Raw genomic sequence first — 21,701 nt, forward strand, 5'->3', positions numbered from 1 at the left:
TCTGTCATCAGTTTCGCACGTTAGTATTCAATTTGGATCCGTAATTGAATCATGATGTCTTAGAATTGACGCACAAGAATTTCCACTTGAGATGATATGCTTTATTGCTTAAGATTAAGAATTTTGGACAAACAATAGTCTACAAATATATACATACATGCATACATACATACATATATATATATGTGTGTGTGTGTGTGTGTGTGTGTGTGTGTGTGTGTGTGTGTGTGTGTGTGTATTTATGTATGTATTCCTTGATTACAAAACTCACAAATTGCTGCACTGTACCAAGCATGATAATGTCAAGTCCCATAACCAATCTCTGTCTTTGTGACATAGGGTGGTATCTATGTGCTTAGCAAGACCAAGTTGTTGATTAATAGTAAAACTTGGAGTCTGATGCTAAAGTTGATTGTGTAGTTGTAGTCAGTTTGCCGCAAGCTGTCAGATCGAACCACAAAATAGCATGCTTCTGAGATATCAGCAGCAGACAGCATGATTACATTAATGATACAAGCTAAATGGAACAGGGAGGGTAACAACCAAACCTAAGTAACCTTTTTTTCTCCTTTTTCTTTTTATGCCACAAAACAAAACAAAAAAATCATCGAAAAAGAAAGACATGTACAAGAAAGGAGAACTTTTAGTCCTTAGACACTTCATATCTTCAAAGTCCAGATTGTTAGGAATGTCAACCAGGGCCATACACTATATAACTATGTTAAACCTTCAAACAACCTGCCCATAGGATATCAACCACATGAAGACAAGTTTTGCCTATGCTGCAACATTTTTTGGAAAAAGAGAACAGCAAACTACATCTAACATATAGACGAATGAAATGATCAGTCACGGTCACAAATAAAGCTGTAAACCATGATCGAAATCCCAGAAAAAGAAAAAAGAAGAGAGTTGTCATGAAATCCACTCATTACTCTTGCTTTAGGGAGAACAATAACTTAGAAAAGTCAATGAAGAATGTCAGAACTTGATAAAGAAGAAATTTACCATACTGTTCAATGAATCTCAGAGCTTTCTCCAAAAAGGAAGGACTTCCATCAATGTCTTCCAAGGCAAGCAATATGGGCCTACCAACAACTAAGGACTTCACAGGCCGCTTCTCTCTCCCTTAAACACAACAAAAATGCTCTTAGAACACCAAAGTCAATGGCAGGATTTACAAATGCAACGTAATATAATGGTTTTCAATTCAAAACACAAGAAATTGTCCATATATGAAGACATAGTTATAGTAAGCAATCATAAAATGGCACAAGAACTTATAGTAAGCAATCATAAAATGGCACAAGAACATAATTTGGTATGCCAAAAGGTCATAACAATAGCCCAACATTCGCAAAATCATATGCAATTCCACCTTTTAAGGATGGTCAAAATGCACAAACTCCAAGGTCTAACATCAAGAATATTTTTATGAGGTCCAAAAAGCATATATGTAAATTTGCATATCAATATGTTGTTTCATAACAATAACCCAACATTCACCGCGTTGTTGTTAGTGCAAAATATCAATATGATTCATGTAACAAGCAGGCTAGATGACCAGCTGAAACACAAGTAAATGAATTTCATCAGGAAAAACCCAATACATTGTTCAAAAGATCCTTCAATAGTGTCAGCTGCATCATTGCGAAAAATTCCATTCTGGCCCATCACAAGATTTGCACTAGGTGCTTGAGCCAAAGCATTTTCAAGTGCAGTTTTCCACTCATACATATCTTCTGATGTCTCTGCCTGCACACCAAAAGGAAAGGATTACAAAACAAGGAATCCAGCAGAGCCAATCGGAAAAGTCAAACATACCTTGAGTGTAAATCCCCGTCCATCACCTCCATTAGGAAACAAAACTGTCAACAGCTTTTTATCAGCCCTGACAACCACACTGCAATGCATGTTTCAAGTAAGCAATGACCACCTCGGAGTGCAGTCTGTAATGTTCATGAATTAAAAAAAAATGCAACATACCTTCCTGAATTGTTAAGGTCAATTCCACCCAGGGTAAGATTTACTTCACCACCTTTTTGAGGGAGTGCACTCTAAAATGACACATCCAGCAAAGAATGAGACCTATGAATGATATGAAGCTGTTTGGACAGAGTTTAAAGGCATACAACATTGCAGTTGAACATATAAAGCAGCAGAAGGTGAACTAAACAATTCACCAGAAATATGGGCAAAATGTAAAGCTTGGCATAAGTGGACACATATTGTCACAAAAAAAAAAAGAATATATAAGTAAATTATCCAGAGAACTGATCCCATTATCTTTTGCACGACCACCAAGAACAAGAACAAAATGATATTGTTTCCAGTAAGAAACTATCAATATCAAGAAAATCCTTACATTTTTGAAAGACTAAAGGTCTGATGGAACAAGTTGTCTCACTGAGATTACATGGTGGAAGATCTTCCCCAAGCATAGTGAGCAGAAAGGACATATTCTCTGAAAATGAGAAGTCCCCTACATGTTTGATTTGAAAAACTATGTTCCATTTTGCCCTGTTAAAATTCACCTAATGGGTCTAACTAGCAATACTCATTCTTTCATTAAGTTCCAGAGATATCAAATAATGGTGAGAAAATCGTTCTCCATGTGGATAGGCCTAAATAAATGCATTACAGTGGGTTAAAATTGTGACAAGACTTAAACCTATAGGGAAGTAACTTGATCAGCTTTTGCAGGCAAACTCAAGCAAAAAAGAGCTTATATGTTGAGTGTGCTAAAAAGAAATTATTAATAAATCAGATATTCCGCTGTTAAAGATGAAAATATTGATTGAATAAAGGTTTTAGCAGGAAGAGCAGATAAGGCTAAGATGTTTTGTGATGTCATTCCATGCACCATAATCAGAATTTGTTGAATATGAGACAAACACAATCTGTTCTGCATATTAACAAAAATCTATGAACATGAACAATCCTTACCGGATCACTTCTAAAGAAGACTAGTGATGTGCGTGTCAAGATAAACCAGCGTTTCTTCCAAGAAGTCCATCCTATCCCTGTAAATGTGAAGGCAATAAATATGCAATCAAAAGAAGCATCCTATTGCATCAAATTCCATGATAAAGTTCTCAAAGGGTATGTTTGGATGCATACGAATGTGATTTGGAATCTCATGTATATGAGAGAATGAATCTCATTTGCACAACCAACCAAACATGTGATTTGAAATCTCATGCAAATGAGAGAATGAATCTCATTTGCACAGCTAACCAAACATGTCATTTGGAACCTCATGCAAATGAGGAACATAATGTGATTTGAAATCACATTTAAAGTGAATCACACGGTGGAATATGTGATTTGAAATCATGACTTAAATCACATTTGATTCCATCTCGTGTAATTACAAATGACATGAGATGCAACCAAACATACCCAAAAAGTAATGCACAACCCCATGTGAATTAAAAGGTAATATGCACGTGTTATCTTTCATTGTTCCAAAATGAATCTTATTAATTTTCAGTAGTATTTAAATATTTAAGATGAGCATAAATAAGCTGCACTACAAATAGAATAAAACATTTATGGTTCTAACACTAAATTGCTTGGCAGCAAGAACCTAAAATAAATACAAATTTAAATGACCACTAGGGCAAAGGATGGACACAATCAGATATTTAAAGTGAGATAGTCATGAAAAACCAATGAGCACTTTTTTGTCCCTCATGTTTATGTCGTCTTTTATACACCCGTATTATCACAAATTGCACATGAATATTAAAAACCTGTTTTGCGATATCCACTCATTTTTTTAATTGCAAAATAATGCACCTTAAATGAAAAATGGTATTTCGCAACAATCTCCCAATCTTGGCTAGAAGGGGGGAAAAAGATGAAGGAAAAAAAAAAACTTGTAATGCATTACAAGGGAAATTTCCCTCTAAAAAACTTGAACGATTCCATCATAGTAGCGCTTCTGATGACACTTCAGTTTACTTGTCATGCATAAAGACATATCACTAGTATATCTTTATTTAGTTTGAAAACAATAACACAAACAGTCTTAGCTCAGTATTCTGTCAGTTTCATGAGTCTGTCGCTTCTAAAGTCGAGCATAATGACCATTTCAATTAACTTTACAAATTAAAGCAAGAAAAAAAAAAACTGCACATATTCCTCCTCAAAGCAAGGCTTTGTAGGGGTTGGGAAGTTATCAATTTTAAAGTTTTGGTGACAGTATTGATGGATGGGTGTTTAGATATTCATGTAGAACATGCAAGATTTCCATCAAACATATCCATTGAAAGGATGACAATAATCATGCACGTGGTTCCCAGAGGGTAGTCCTAACCAGAAACCAAGAACATGGAGAAGGCCTAGTGGGATGCGTATCAAACCAAAGTACACCCAAGCAATAAAAGCCTATACACACCTTTGGAGGATATGAAAAGCGGCCCACTCTTGAAGACCTACAAAATGGAGAAAGAAGCCATCTTTTCAGCAAAATTCAGTACCCTCGCAGGAATGCACGACTTATATAACCCAAGACATATCATCTCAAAATCAATAAATATGAAGAACAGTAAACACCATGCCTGAAGATAAATAAACAATGTAAAATGCAGATGGGATTGCTGCGATGAAACGGCAATTGATAACCCATATTGAAATTAACATCTAAACAAGATAGAATGTTGGTACGGCAACGAAAGTATCTAAACCAAATGCAGACAACTCACACTAGATGTTTCACAAAACTGGTCTAGGATATCCTAGATTACAAGCACAATTCAATTTTTGCCTCCATAAGTAAAAGGAAAAAGATTGCGCTGGAACATGGCTGTAAACATAATAAATCGTGACAATCCCCCAAATTCTGGTAATGCAGCACAAGCCTCGAAAAAGGATGTGGAAAACAAGTACCACGAAAGAAAAGAAGAGGAAGGAAACAAAAAACGAAGGGAAAAGAAGATTGAAGTTTCACGTACGGTGTTAGAAACCCGCGGTTGTGAGCGATCAAACAGCACGGTCGGTGCGGACGTCGCGCAGCTCTCTCCCTGCTCACCATGAGAACACATCTCGTTCATGAATCCCCGACCCTTCCCCACTTTGATCAAACCATCCTCATACAGTAGTCAAAGTAATCCAGGCAAAAAAAAAAGAAAAATTTAAGAACAAACGCATATTTTCTCCATCATACCTCCGCATTGCGCGAAACCATCTCCGAAATCAATCAGAACCATCAACAAAAGCCTGCATCCGTATCAAAATTAGCCTATAAACAAGAATAACAATCCGATCCAAAATGGAAACCAGGTTATGAAGAAGAAAATTAACTTAGATGACAATGAGTAAGATCGTACGGAGGATAATCCGTTGGAAGGTGAGCTGATTCAGGGGTAATGAGGAAGATGAAGAGGGAAGAATGACAGAGGGAGAGCTCGAAGCTTACCAAGGAAGAAAGAAAATGGCGTGATCAGGGCATGAATTCGGGGAGAAATGTTGATGGAGAAACGGCAAAAACAAAAACAAAAACAAAAATTGCAAAAAGAATGAGGGGAGAGAGAGAGACGAGAGAAATGGTGACTGTGTCTAATGCCGAAACAGAAACCCGATGGTCAAGCAACTGTTTTTCCAGACCGGCCTGCAGTGTGTCCCCTCTGTTGGACAGAAAATAACCCTGCGGGGTTGAGCTTATGTTTAATACATAAATAAATAAATAAAAAAAAAGCTTCCCCACCGCCCGTACTCTCTCTCTCTCCCCTTCCCTCCACATAATATCAGAAAATCATCCGTCGTTTGTCATGTCATGTCATGTGCAGCAAAAGGACACCTATCTGTCGACGTATATCAAATCTAAGTTGGTATTTACGAACACGTCCCTCCCTCCTTTTTCGGACAAAAAGATAATTAGAGTTACCAAGGCGTCCTCTTGGACTGTGGCACATTTGTAATAAACTCGATTTCCATGGGTAACATAAAAATGATTTGGAAATAAAATAGCTTGATTGAGACTTTGTGTTGGAGATCAATTATACCATAATAATTCGTTATGGTTCGCGTTTGGTAACTCGAGGAGCCAGTATCTGGCTTGTAGGGACGGGAAACATTGGGCTGAGACCACGTGTGACGTGTGTGAGATGTTCCAGGGCAGAGGGTCGCGGAGCGCAACCGCCCCACCGTGTCTTGTGGACTTGAAGGAAGGGGAAGCCCTTGCTCCTCGCACCGCAAATTCAATTCATCACAACTGAGTCATCGTTGTTCATTTTATTTTATTTGGATTAGTAAATTTAAAATATCTAAAATTCATTACTTACCTTCAGGTCCTGTTTGGAATCTGGGCGCTGGGATCTCCATAATTTTTTTGCTTTGCTTGTTAACATCTTTAGAGAGAGGTGCAGGTTGGCCAGGATGCTACAAAATCACAAGAAGGTTTATTATCATATTGTTATCTGGGGGTAAAACAAAACTTTTAATTGCTTGTTTTTATCATCCCTTGGCGCTGTTTTCACTAGAGCACATCCACATGGACGGCAGACGCACTGATGCACTTGGCCTATGCTCCAAAACTTGTTGTCTTGCGCCAGCGAATGTATCCATTCCATCCTTGCGTGTACTGCGTTGCAACTTGCATGTCCATAGAACCAAATTAGTGTCCTTTTCTGAACCTCTGTGTGTCCAAAGGGCAGTCGAGCAGGACCAAACGGAATCGGGATTTGGTGAGAACCATGTCTCCTACTGTATCCAAATTAAATTAGCCTTTTCTTGAGAACACCCACACCAGGTAGTACACTTAGCTTCAACCTTACCGCAACAGACTCCAACTGAGGAGGGGGAAAAAAACACATCAGATCTGAGATTTTGCTTATACATGTAAAACAGCGACTACCAATATTCAATAAGCCAGAAATCCATGCAGAATGCGCTTACTCAATATCCCTAGTAGCAGATTTATCCAAACGCGCGCACATGCTAAACAACAAGTTGGTTTTTTTTTCTTTCTTTCATTTTAGGTTGTATTGGAAAAGTGTGTTTCAGTCAGTCGTGCGCACAAAAACATTCAATGACAATATAAATGTAATAACGATAGATCCAACTGGGTTTTTTTAGGCATACTTTTTCTCCTGAGTTTCATGCGCCTTTCGCGGGTTTGTCGTTCAATTTCTTACCGATGAATTTAACCATGGTCGACATAAACCTAAGAAATTTTGATGGGCCGCACAAAATTTCTTGCCGGTGCTCGTTCATAAAAACTAATTGAAATGAAGTCAACCTTGAAACACAAATTGTCGGGACCTTCTATGGCTGCGAGGCTTTCATGACTGACGGAGGTTCTTCGAATGTGCAACTCAGATTCCAAAATTCTTGTTACTAAACAATTCATCAGGATTTTAAAACCCTTCCAAACCAGTAACTTTTTCGTCGAGAGAGTTTTTCTAAAAAGTACACTTTTTTATAAGAAACATTCTTTCATCCTCCATGAGGGCGAAGGAATATTCCCTACCAAGAAAAACATTATTTTTACTCTCGACCACCCATACCACCACTATCACCACCCACCGTCATCACCCTCCTCCTCCTCCTCTCTCTTATTTTTTCATGCTACACAAACAAGCGAAAAACTTTCTTTTAGAAAACTTCTCACATGAGAGATTTTCTCTCTTCTAAATGTGCCCCTAGTAAATCAATTGTGCTAAAAACATCTATGGGGCTGGAATTTTTGAAAAAAAAACATTGAAAATCTGCTATCATATTTCATTTAGTAGGTTTTGTATTTTATAGGTTTCCATTTATAAGATAAGCCAACCCAAAAGCTCACCAGTTTTAAGCAATTAAACAAGAAGCAGGTGAATGGTTAGTCAATACATGTACACATGCCACATATAAATTTTTCATTTGCTTTTTGTAAAGTCTTTTTTTTTTTAGAATGATTGGAAAAATTATTCAGAAATAAGAAATCAAACAGAGTTGATGAAGAGGCCTACAAGGGCTCCGCTAATCTTGAGGGGTGACTTGTGAATGTCACTAAGTTGATGAAACATCACAAGTTCAAAACCCATGGGTGGCATCCCTTGTCGCAAGGTCAAAGATAAGTATACTCCTTGGTGGGTAAGGGGGACCTCAAGGGTTTTACCAACCGGAGGCTAGCCAATGTGTGGTCGGTGATTGGGAGGCAAGGAGGTTTTCCCTTGGATTATCCAAAAAAAAAAAACATAGTTGACGAAAGAGAGTTCGTCAAAATTGAGAGAGGATTACAATACAACATTCAACTAAGGACCAAAACATTAGGAAGAATCGATATCTTGATAGTGCAAAGGGCCCAATCATTGTTTTTCAACCCAAGGGCAGTCAAGGTTCGATTCTCATGAGTGTTGCCCCTCTACGCAAGCCAATGTGTAGCATAGGCCCCGGAGGTAGGGGTCCTAGCCTCAAAGTTTATGTTGCCGGCATGACAACCGTAGGTATGTTAGGCTAAGCTAGCATGACTAGGTCTTTATTCAGATTATAAAAAAAAAAAAAAGTGGTGTCCTCGCAGGGCCACAATTTTTTTTTTTTAGAGGCAGGCATGCAGGCAGACCCCTAGCAGTTATACAACTGTACCAATGGGTTTTGAACATGCAACGTCCCAACACAAGGTGGTGTGCACTAGCTGCTCCTAACATTTTAGCACTAGAGTAAACGTTTGATTGAATTTTCAGACTAGCTGAAAGCAAATTGGCCTTTTACTCTTTGAAAATACGATTGTTTCTTTCCTCCTAAACCCACTACCAAGTCGGCATCGGGCACCGCTTTCAAATTCTCCTCCATTTTACTGAAAACTTTGACTTGAATAGAGCTCGAAAAGAAATGTTGAACCAGAGCAAATGGAGCATTGTTTCAATCTCACCCTCACACATTGGGCAGTGATTGGCCTAGCTCAAGCTCAATTTTTGCAGTTGATCAAGGGTATTAATTCGGAATACTAATAACACCCATGAGAAGAATCGTGCCATAGGGGATGAGCCTTTATACTACACTGACAGTCTTGGCCAGCACCCCAAACCATCTTCTAAGCAAGCCGTAAGAAGCCATGGAAAAAATTACTTGACTGAAGACGAGACACCCTGTGTGATCGAACGAGTGAAAACCTAAAACACTTTAAGAATGCCTTTCCAGACCAACAATCCTTTTATCCAACAATGCTTTGAGATCTATTGAAGAGGATTTGTATCCAGTTTATACTTGATTTTTTACGAGCTGGAAACAAGGAGTTGTTGGAGTCACCCACGTATTAGGACTCTCTTAGAGGTGACCCTATTGGATAAACCTTACCATTTGGAGGGAACAGTTATCTTAATTGTTTTCTAATAAAGATTAATGCTATAAAAAAGAGGTATCGATAAAAGACCCTTGTGCAGAAAAGCAAAAAATAATCAATACAGATTAATGCTCTAGGATTGGGATCCTTCTCACCCTCGTTGGAGGGCCTGTGCTCATCAAGGGCGGCAATCAGCTGAGGAGACAAACATCTTAGAGACGATACGCATTGGGTTCACATATCCACCATTATCAGATGAACATGGCCGCTTTAGGTATTTTTCGTCTCTCCTTTTTGCGTAGGCGCCAACATTGGGTTATAAGTCCATACCACGCTTTTCCGCTGTGCGGCCTTGTTGGCATTTTTCTGCGACTGTCGCCATGGGGCAACGCAGGTCGCAAGTTGGCTGCGGGTGTGGGTGCATTGGGAGCATCCTATTCATGCTCTCGTTCTGCTAATTCGAGTACCCCCTCGCATAAACGACTTTCATCGGGATAAAAGGGGTAACCGACTCATATTTGTTGTCGTCGTTGCCGGTTGCCGACGATTGTCGTCGTAGGGTGACAGCGTTCCGGGCAGCACTTTCTAAGATCAAAAAACAAAATACACAAGGATAAGTCGTGGGTTTTTACTTGTGGTTGTCGGGCTGCAGGGGCTTCTGTCGGTGCCAAGGTCTGTCATTGGATCATCGTCGGGTCGATGGAGGTTTCGTCGGATCAGCGTTAGACTGACGACACGCGGCAACCAGGGTTTGAAAAACCCCTTTTTTGCTTTTTCCCCTTCCCTGAGCCATCGAGGCTCTAGCTACCTATCCGTCGGGAAGAAGGTGGCTTTTCGCCTGCCGTTTCACCTATGTCGTTGGACGTTCGGCGACGTGCGGCATTCGTAGGGCGAACCAGCCCCTTTCTGAGTTACCCTCAACCGTCGGGCAGGGTGAGAGTCGCAGTCGCCGGCGAGCCTCCAAGATGATGTGAATCGTCATCGTTGACAGCTTTTTTGGCAGATCGACGGTGTCGGTGACCTCTGGCTGCCAGCATGCGACGTGGGTCACCGATGGGAGGGCGTCGTGTTGTTCGGTTTCTGAGTTTTTTCAAAAATTGAATGGGCCTCTTTGTGTTGATGGGTAACCCGGGTTGGACCGAGCTTACCGATCAGGAGACAGGTCCGATCCAAACCCATTTTGGGTGGATCGGGTTTGCCAGTTACCGTTCGGATAAGACCCAGACCCATAATGTTTTCGGATCTGGGTCTGATCTGAAAAGACTAGGTTCGAACCGGGTTATGATTGTATATCGAGTCAGACCCGGATCTGGTTTGTATCGGGTCAAACCCATATCCAATTTGTGTCGGGTCAGACCCAATATGTATCGGGTCAGACCCAGATCCAGTTTATATCGGGTCAGACCCGGATCTTATTTGAATTGGATTGGATTCATGCAGGGTCCAGGCACTATTTGGCCTGAACCGAATCAGAAACTGATATCGCCTTTTCTGGGACCGGTTCAGAGCCGTTTTTGACCAATTCTTTCCAGTTTTTTACCGATTTCGAGAAGCTAAGACACTATTTTCATAAATATATGAAGATACAAGGATTTTGGCATAGAGTTATAGGGTTTTATGAACTTTTGTTCATGCTTGACACTGGTTCATAAGGTTCAAAACCGGTTTGGACCCTTAGATGACCGTTTTGGGGTTGTTTTAGGCTGGTTCAAGGTATTTTCAGACCGGTTTCTGCTTTAGGACCTTGGGTTTTACCCATTTGAGCTTATTTTTTGTTATTTTCATGAATTTCATTTGTGATTATGCATGCATTATATATGACTGATATTGGAATCAAGGATAGTTAAATACTTAGTGAATTCATGTTACCAAAGTAACTGGATACATGTATGTTGTCAAACTTTGTTCTATCATGCAGTTTTATCCAATATTAATGTTGTACTTAAATTCATGAAACGGTAAAGCGACCCAAAGAGAATTTCATCGTGCATGGAATTTATGTAGGGTAAAATAAGGCAAGTGCATTGAGATACATTGTGCATGTGTACCCAAAGGTGCCATGTGTTGATGGTCTAGCTTCACATGAGCTTTAATTTTACCAGCTATGTTCGGTAGGTGTAGTGATTACGCGTTTCAGAACTCTTACTAAAGTAGGACTCCTTTACCCCTACACTTGCCCGAAAATAAGCATATCAAGGGCCTTCTATTTATTGTTTTTTCTATCAAGTTTGTCTCGTATATGCTTTTTTTTTATACATGTCTTTTGCCATGCAGTTTCTGGTTCTGTGATTTTAGATGGTTCAAATACTATCCATTTTCTTGATGGATCTAATTTTAGTGATTGGAAATAAACTGTCATTTTCACATTAGGGTATATGGATTTGGATTTGGTCTTAAGAAATGATGAGCCTGCTGCCCTGACAGATCAAAGCACTGTTGAACAAAAGAATGCTTTTGAGAAGTGAGAGCGCTCGAATAGACTTAGCATATTGCTTTTGCAATTTAAGGTGGCTAAGAATATTCGCAGTGTCATCCCGCAATGCAGGACAGTGAGAGAATTTTTGAGTGTCATTGAGACACAATTTATCAGTTCGAATAAGGTCAGGGCCAGTACCCTAATATCAAAACTCATATCTATGAAGTATTCTGGAGGGGATAATATTCGCCAGCATATTTTGGAAATGATGAACATAGCATCCCAGCTGAATGACATGAAGCTGACCATTTCTGACTCATTTCTAGTGCATTTAATTTTGACATCCCTACCTATGGAATATGGTCCTTTTAAGATCTCTTACAACACACATAATGATGAATGAACGTTCAATGAACTTATGTTTAAATGTGTTGATGAAGTAGAGAGATTGAAAGGAGAGAAAGTGCAAAGTGCACATATGGCTTCTCATGGATCCAAGGTAGGATAGAAAAATATATTTAGAAAAAATGCTATGAAGAAGTCAGCATGAGAAAAGTCATTTAAGAGCAAGCAACCCAATTCTGCTCTCATAAAGTGTTTCTTTTGAAAAAAGAAGGGATAAGGAAGGCGGATTGCATAAAGTATAAGAAATGGTTAGAAAAAAAAGGTAATTTATCATTTATTTCTCATGAATGTAATTTATTACATATTCCTGAAAATAGCTGGTGGATTGATTCTCGTGCTACTGTTCATATTGCCAACTGTTTGCAGTCGTTCCTGAATAGAAGGGAACCAATAATGCATCCAAAGAGCATCTATTCAGAGAACAAGACGCATTCGCATGTGAAGGGTGTTGGGACCTACAAGATCACTTTAGATACTGGTATAGATTTGGATCGTCATGATGTTTTTTATGTTCTATTATATAGTAAAAATTTAATTTCAATTTCAAGGTTGGATAAATTGGGTTATTGTTTTAAATTTGAAAGCTCCAAGTTATTTATATATAGAAATTCAATTGAAATTGGTTCTACTTTTGTTTATGATGGTTTGTACAAATTGAATGTGAAGATCCAAACTCAAGAGTCTTCGACTTCTGAATACACGTTGGTTGAAAACAAGCGTGGCATGATTAATGATAAGTCTTACATTCTTTGGCATCGAAGGTTTGGTTATATCTATAAAAAGAGAATAAAAAGACTCATAAATGAAGAAATTTTGAAATCCCTAAATTTTATTGACAATGATCCGTGTGTTGATTGTATAAAGGCTAAGCAAACAAACACATATAAAGAGGGTGTCAAACATAGTAGTGAGATATTGAAAATAGTTCATATGGATGTATATGGACCATTTAACCCCTATTACACAGGCGAAAAATATTTTGTCACCTTTATTGATGATTATTCTCGATATATGTATCTCTACTTGATTTATGAAAAATCTGATATTTTTCAAATGTTTAAGGAATTTAAGAAAAAATAGAGAAACGAACTGATAAAGTTATTAAAATAGTCAGGTCTGATAGAGGTGACAAATATTATGATAGGTTTACTGAGATTGGGCAAAAGGCAGGATCATTTGTGTGATTTCTTAAAGAGAAAGGCATTGTGTCTTAGTATACCATGCCTGGTAATGCCTACCAGAACGGTATAGCTAAAAGGAGAAAGTGTATGCTTAAAGAAATGGTTAGGACCATGATGAATTATTCAACACTTTTCATCAAGTTGTGGGGTAAAGCCTTAAGAACTGTTGTGCATATTTTGAATAGGGATGGCAGTGGACCGGGGGAAAGCGGGGCCCCGCCCCGCCTCGCCCCATTTGGACCGGGGATGAAGGGTATGAAATGGGGATGGAGGCGGGGGTGGAGGATAAAATCCATCTCCGCCGCGGAGGCGGGGCGGGGGTGGACGTACACTTTTCCCCGCCCCGCCCCGTCCCCGCCACGATCCCCGCCTAATCCCCGCCCCGACCACTTTTCCCCGCAATATCCCCGCCCCGCCTCATCCCCGTTTGGACCGGGGATGAAGGGTATGAAACGGGGATGGGGGCGGGGGTGGAGGATAAAATCCATCCCCGTCGCGGAGGTGGGGCGGGGGTGGAGGATAAAATTTTGAGGCGGGGCGGGGGTGGAAACCTTATCCCCCGCCCCGCCCCGCCCCACTGCCATCCCTAATTTTGAATAAGGTTCCTACAAAATGTATACGTAAAATTCTCTATAAGTTGTGAACAAGTAGAAAACCATCATTGTCTTATATGCACATATGGGGTTGTCCTCCATAGGCTAAGTTATATAACTCTCACATTAACGTCTTTGATCTAAGAACAACTAGTGGATATTTCATTGGTTATCTAGAGAGATCAAAAGGATATAGGTTTTATTGCTCATCTCATTCACCATAGATTGTTAAAACAGATAAGGCTAAATTTCTTGAAGATGGTTCAGTTGGATTAAGTGCACTTCAAAATCTTGGTTTTGAGGAAATACAAGATCCAGTCTCACAACCTGTTGAGGAAAACACCGAGAGATACCATATTTTTATTCCTAATAATGATGTGTTTGATCACCCGATTGTTGATGCACAAATCCAAAATAAATCTATTGTGGATAGTACAGAAGAACACAAACATGATGAATAGGTTCAATCTCTGTAGAACAATTTGTTTGGAGATCCACAAGAGTTAGAAAATCTGCCATATATCCTGATTATGTGGTGTATCTTCAGGAGCCTGATGATTTCATAGATATAGATGATGACTCGTTGACTTTTATAGAAGTTGTTGAAAGCAAACAATCTTTGCACTAGATAAAAGCCATGAAAGAAGAGTTGGACTATATGGCTAAGAATAAAGTGTAGGATCCTATTAAGTTACATAAAGGAGTAAAACCCATATGGTGTAAATGGGTCTTTAAGACTAAAAGGGTCTCTAAAGGTGACATAAGGCAAGATTGGTTACTAAAGGATTTACCCAGATAGACGACATTGACTATAATGAGACATTTTCTCCTATCTCAACTAAGGAGTCAATGAGAATAATTTTGGCCCTCATAGCTCATTATGACTTAGAGCTACATCAGATGGATGTGAAAACATCATTTCTCAACGGGGATTTGAATAAAGAAGTATACATGAAACAACCTCTTGGTTTCTCTGAAGATGATCGTTTGGTTTCCAAGCTTAACAAATCAATATATGGACTTAAACAAGCCTTTCAACAGTGGTATATTAAATTTTCTCATGTCATCGTGACTTTCGGGTTTACAAAAAACATCATTGATCGATGTATATACCTTAAGGAAAGTGAGAGTAAGTTCATTATATTGATATTGTATGTAGATGATATACTACTTGCAACCAACGATATAAAGTTACTTGCAGAGATAAAATAGTTTCTTATATCATATTTTGACATGAAAAATATGGGTGAGGTTGCTTATGTACTTGGCATAGAGATCCGCTGAGACAAAGCAAAAGGTTTTCTAAGTCTCTCCCAAAGATTCTACATAAATAAGATATTAAAGCGATATGGGATAAATAATTGTTCTCTCGGTATATCACCTATATCAAAAGTTGATAAACTGAGCCTAAAGAATTGTCCACAGAACGATATTGACAAAGCACAGATGAATGCTTATCCATATGCATCAGTTGTTGGCAACTTGCAATACGCGCAGACTTATTCACATCCAAATATTTTTTTTGCAGTAGAGATGCTTGGTAGATTTCAGTCTAACCCAAGCATATTTCATTGAAAAGTTGCTAAAAAAGTCATGCGATATTTGCAAGGGACAAAAGATTATATGTTGACATATCATAAGGTTGATCACCTCGAAGTCATTGGCTATTTAGATACGGACTTAGGAGGGTGCCTTGATAATAGAAAGTCTATTATTGGGTATATTTTCCTACTTGCTGGGGGTGTGATCTCTTGGAGGAGTGGGAAGCAGATGACCACTACTGCTCACACCATGGAGGCAGAGCTTATAGCATTGTATGAGACTACTTTGCAGGCCATATGGTTGAAGAACTTCATATCACAGTTAAAGGTGGTTGATTCCATCAAGAAGCCACTGAAGGTCTACTATGATAATGAAGTTGCGGTGTCTTTTTTGAATAACAATAAAAGTACTACGTCATGTAAGCATATGAAATTAAAGTACTTTGTTGTTAAAGAAATGACAGAAAATCATCTAGTGCATATTGTTAATATTGGTACCAAAGAGATGATTGTTGATCTTCTTACTAAAGGGCTAGCACCGAGATTCTATTCCAAACATGTATTGAGGATGTGCTTGTTAAACTCTTTTTGACATATGCATATGAATAAAGTGATCACATACAGTTTGATTCTCATTGTGGTTGTTTTTGTTAATCTCATAAGGATTAGAGATTCAACTAAGGATACATAGAATAGATTTTAAAGGCTAATCTATTCATCAAGTCATTCTCATAAAGTATTTGATTAAGGGTTTGTCGCTGAGATAAGTGGGAGAATGTTGGATTCACCAACGTATAAGGACTCTCCTAGAGGTGTCCCTAACAGATAAACCTTACCATTTGGAGGGAACAGTTATCTGAATTGTTTCTTAATAAAGATTAATACTATAAAAAAGGGTATTGATGAAAGACCCTATGCAGAAAAGCAGAAAATAATCAATAGAGATTATTGTTCTGAGATTGGGATCCTGCTCACCGTCGTTGGAGGGCCTGCGCTCATCAAGGGTTGCGACCGATTGAGGAGACGAGCATCTCAAAGATGATACGCATTGGGTTCACACATCGACCATTATCGGACGAACATGGTTGCATCAAGTATTTTTCATCTCTCCTTTTTGTGCAGGAGCCAACAAGAGCTTCTTCCGCAGCTAAACGCCACCACCAACAACATAGGAGGGCAATATTTAGATTTGTAAGCCTCCTAATGTCAAGCCCGTCGTTTTCAAGCTGGCAAGTGACCTGATTCCAAATTAGCAATACTTTTGGAAGGGCCAGAGCCATTCGAAATGAACTTTTTAAAGACCCAGGCCCCTTCTTAACTTCATTACAAGTAAAATCTCCCTTAAGTGCAGACACCTGTGAAGCCGACAGACGAATGAAAGGAAGATCATGAATGTTGTCACCCCTACAAGGAGACGACTCTGCAAATAAAAGTTTGAAATAGCCAGTGATGGTTCATGGCTGGAATGATGCTCAAACGCCTTCTATGGGAATTCCTCAAGTGGAAGTATTTAATATTTTGATCTCCTCTTCCTAACCATAAAATTTGGATGCGGCTACTAATCTCCCTGCATTGAGACCTTGAAGGGGTTTGACTAGGGGTGGCAATCAGGTTGAGTTGGCGGGTCGTGTCGGCGAGTTGGCAGGTCAGCATACCTCAACACGAACCTGATCCGTTTATTAAATGGGTCGGCTGTGGCAAACACGAACCCGACCCATTTATTAAACAGGTAACCCGACATGACACGGTTAACCCGTTTAATAAACGGGTTGGGTCGGGTAAATGGGTTGGCGGGTTAGTGGGTGGGTTGGCGGGTCGGGTTCAGGGTTTTACATTGAAAAGTTTACGGGTTGGCGGGCGGGTTGGTGGGTCGGGTTCGGGTAAACGGGTTGACCTGACCCGCCTAACCCGTTTATTAAACGGGTTGGCAGGTTGGCATACCCCTAACATGAACCCGACCCATTTAATAAACGGGTTAGGCAGGTCGACTCATTTACGACACGAACCCGTTTAAGCCAAACCCGAACCCAACTAAGAAGCGGGTTGGCGGGTCGTATCAGAAATTGCCACCCTTAGGTCTGACTTGGCAGGTCGTGTCAGAAATTGCCACCCCTAGGTCTAACAGTGTAGTACGATCCAGTTTAACTTGAATGGAAGTCACTTGCTCTTCCCAATCAAGCCCAATTGGATCATTAGTTTGACCCCACCAGTACGATAAGCTATACCCATTGGTATCGAAGTCGTGACGTCCCAACACTTGGTGACGTTCACCAGTCGCTCGGACCAAATGAGTGGAGCCACGCCAAATTAAGTTTCTTGGCTAAACCCAAGCTAGCACACCACCTTTCTCTTTTTTTATAATCCCTCAAAGATGGAGACAAATAATGAGTTTTCATAACTTGATGGATTCTTGAGCAAACAATGCAAACTAATACTATGAATGTGATCGAGCACGAGCGAGATAAATCACTTGGTTTACATGTTCAACATTGTCTTGAAAAAAGGATATAGGATGTCACTGGTGCAAACGTGCATACAGTATCAATAAGTTGAAATCGGCAATATCTTACTGTTTATACATTTTTTTTTAAATTTTTAACGTTAAAAATATTATTTGCATGGTCTATTTGGTGGAAATCGACTTTTGAATCACCACAATCTAGTAAGTGCATAGTTTTTTTTTTTGGTGATTAAAAAATTAACGATCATAATGCATCAATTTTTCATGACATGAAAACATATACTTTTTTTAATCTAGAAAACACCAAATATTAGGAAGAATCAATATCTTGATAGTACAAAGGGCCCAATCATTGTTTTTCAAACCAAGGGTAGTCAAGGTTCGATTCTCATGAGTGTTGCCTCTCTAGGCAAGCCAACGCTTAGCATAGGCCCCGGAGGTAGGGGTCTTAGCCGCATAGTTTTATGTTGCCGGCATGACGACCGTAGGTATGTTAGGCTGAGCCAGCATGACCAGGTTTTCATGCTGGGTGATGTTTCTTCGGTTATAAATCCAAAAAAAAAAACTGGTGTCCTCACAGGGCCACAATTTTTTTTTTTGCAGACTCCTAGTAGTTATACGACTATACCAATGAGTTTTAAACATGCAACGTCCCAACACAAGATGGTGTGCACTAGATGCTCCTAACATTTTAGCACTAGAGTAAACGTTTGATTGAATTTTCAGACTGACTGGAAGCAAATTGGCCCTTTACTCATTGAAAATACGATTATTTCTTTCCTCCTAGACCCGCCACCAAGCCGGCATAGGCCACCGCTTTCAAATTCTCCTCCATTTTACTGAAAACTTTGACTTGAATAGAGCTCGAAAAGAAATGCAGAACCAGAGCAAATGGAGCGACGTTTCAATCTCACGCTCACACATTGGGCAACAATTGGCCTAGCTCACACTCAGTTTTTGCAGCCGATCAAAGGTATTAATTCGGAATACTAATAATGTTTTATTAAGACTTACATTATAAAGTTGAGTCTAGAGTCTGTTTTGCTTTTGTTGAGTCTAATGTACGTTGGCCGGTTGAGGTGAATCAATACCCCAAAGGGGCAACCCGTATACTTGAAGTGTAATTTCCTGCGGGCAAAATTGTGAATGAATTAAATGCGCTGAGCTTTCTTTTGTTTATCCTCATTGTGATTGCTTCTTGTGATTGCAATTCTTCTCCCTTTATTCTCTCTTGCTCTCTTGCACTCCGATTACAAGCTTTCACGACTGACAAGCGAGAGACAAGTAGGCTTGCGACGGTGAGGAAGAACCGTCGCACTGCGCTGGCATATTGAAGGAAATAGGCCCATGATAAATAACACCCATGAGAAGAATCGTGCTATAGGGGATGGGCCTTTACTCTACACTGACAGTTTTGGCCAGAACCCCAAACCATCTTCTAAGCAAGCCACGTAGTAAGAAGCCATGAAAAAAATTACTTGACTGAAGACAAGTTACCCTGTGTGATCGAATGAGTGAAAACCTGAAACACTTTAACAATGCCTTTCCAGACCAACGATCCTTTTATCCAACAATGCTTTGTGATCTATTAAAGAGGATTTGTATCCAGTTTATACTTGATTTTTTATGAGCTAGAAACAAGGAGCTTCTTCTGCAGCCAAACGCCACCACCAACGACATAGGAGGGCAATGTTTAGATTTGTAAGCCTCCTAATGCCAAGACCGCCTTTTTCAAGCTATCAAGTGACCTTATTCCAAATTAGCAATACTTTTGGAAGGGCTAGAGCCATCCGGAAGGAACTTTTTAAAGACCCAGGCCCCTCCTTAACTTCATTACAAGTAAAATCTCCCTTAAGTGCAAGCACCAGTGAAGCCAACAGACGAATGAAAGGGAGATCATAAATGTTGTCAACCCTACAAGCAGACGACTCTGCAAATAAAAGTTTGAAATAGCCAGTGATGGCTCATGGTTGGAATGATGCTCAAACACCTTCTATGGGAATTTCTCAGGTGGAAGTATTTAATATTTTGATCTCCCCTTCCTAACCACAAAATTTGGATGCTGCTACTAATCTCTCTGCATTGAGATAGGAGGACTTTTTTCTAGGGGTTTGACAATGTAGTATGATCCAGTTTGACTTGAATGGAAGCCACTTGCTCTTCCCAGTCAAGCCCAACTAGATCATTAGTCTGACCCCACCAATACGACAAGCTATACCCATTGGTATTGAAGTCGTGATGTCCCAACACTTGGTGACATTCATCAATCCCTTTGACCAAATGAGTGGAGCCCCGCCAAATTAAGTTTCTGTTGGGAAAAAACTAGCTTTCCCACAAGTGTGAATCGATGGAGGCAATACAACGATGATAGTGGAAGAAAAGGTAAACTAACAACGGAAAAAAAAATAGCACATAAAGATTTACGTGGTTCCTTCTCAAACTGAGGTACGTCCACGATGACCAATAGGTGAGCACCTTACATTATTTTCAAACAGAGTTTACAAAGTGGCCAAAAGACATAAGCCCTTACAAACACACGAAGGTGTAACGAAATAAACAAAAGAGGATATACCTCACTGGCGAACAAAGAACGGATGCTCTGAAAAACCAGCCTAATGAAGTTGTCCTGAAAGAAGTGTAACAACACTTCTTGCCTTTGTTCACAACACACCTTTTCGGTGCCCTAAAAGTGTTTCTCACACTTTCTTCTTGTTTTTTCAGCTCTCCTCCTTTTCTCTGTCTCATCCATCCCTTAAATAGAGGACGAGATCCGCACTTAACGCGAAAGACTAAACGTCTTACATAACTTATAATGCGCCTAAATCGCCTTATCACAAATCGCTATCTAGCGAGTACTGAAACAAATTGTCATCCAGCGAATACTAAAACAAATCGCTATTTAGTGAATACTGCAAATCACTATCCAGCGAGTACTGAAACAAATTGCTATGCAGCTTAAAGCACTAGCCACAAATCTCCATCGACAAATCGCTGATCCTCAAAACTCTGAACAGTTGAATCATCATTCAGCTGTGAGAACTTCTATAAATCGCTATCCAGCAAATATTCCAAAACGTCCTCAAAAAGATCAAACATCGTGTTTGAGAATTCTGGCGCTATAATGAATATGCATCGAACTACTGATGATGCCATAAATGATCAGTTACGATCCATTTTTAAGATAGATGAGTCCCATAAGAAGGAAAACCCAACAATTTCTTGGCTAAACCCAAGCTAGCACACCATCTTTTTTTTTTATAATCCCTCAAAGATGGAGACAAATAATGAGTTTTAATAACTTGATGGATTCTCGAGCAAACAATGCAAACTAATACTATGAATGTGATCGAGCACGAGCAAGATAAACCACTTGGTTTACATGCTCAGCATTGTCTTGAACAAGAGGATATAGGATAAGTCACTGATGCAAACGTGCATACGATATCAATGAGTTGAAATGAGCAATATCTTACTGTTTATACAATTTTTTTAAAATTTTTAACGTTAAAAATATTATTTGCATGGTCTGTTTGGTGGAAATCGACTTTTGAATCACCACAATCTATCTAGTAAGTGCATAGTTTCTTTTTTTTGGTGATTAAAAAATTAACGATCATAATGCATCAATTTATCATGACATGAAAACATATACTTTTTTTAATCCAGAAAACACGATCCCACGTATGATGTCTAACAAAACAAATTGATTATGCTGAACACATTTGGAGGGTCAAAACAACATGTAACGAATGAGTTTCAACTCATTGATACTGTATTCACACATCTGCACCCGAGACTCATCCGAACAAAGCTATCAAATCAGCACGGCCTTACCT

General features: G+C 39.4%; 1 protein-coding gene across 4 annotated transcripts in view; it reads right to left on the minus strand.

The window, feature by feature from the left end:
- The window catches only part of LOC149846049 (rho GTPase-activating protein 7-like), a 29,203-nt gene extending 23,551 nt beyond the window's left edge, over positions 1-5,652 (minus strand). For 2 of the 4 annotated variants that reach the window (XR_016430240.1, XM_089996136.1), the window contains exons 1-9: positions 5,423-5,652; positions 5,171-5,223; positions 4,959-5,027; positions 4,403-4,439; positions 2,947-3,023; positions 1,987-2,057; positions 1,825-1,903; positions 1,611-1,755; positions 1,009-1,128 (exon numbers count right to left, since the gene is read on the minus strand). Coding sequence is in view for 3 of the 4 variants with exons in the window: in XM_089996136.1 (XP_089852262.1) it covers positions 1,009-1,128; positions 1,611-1,755; positions 1,825-1,903; positions 1,987-2,057; positions 2,947-3,023; positions 4,403-4,439; positions 4,959-5,027; positions 5,171-5,191 (619 nt within the window). In the remaining variant the exon portion in view is untranslated. The other 2 variants (XM_089996139.1, XM_089996137.1) reach the window with 2 other exon arrangements.
- Positions 5,653-21,701: the final 16,049 nt, after the last annotated feature.

Source organism: Nuphar pumila, chromosome 2 (assembly GCF_984573655.1).
Source record: "Nuphar pumila chromosome 2, dmNupPumi1.hap1.1, whole genome shotgun sequence".
In the NCBI taxonomy this organism is placed as follows: domain Eukaryota; kingdom Viridiplantae; phylum Streptophyta; class Magnoliopsida; order Nymphaeales; family Nymphaeaceae; genus Nuphar; species Nuphar pumila.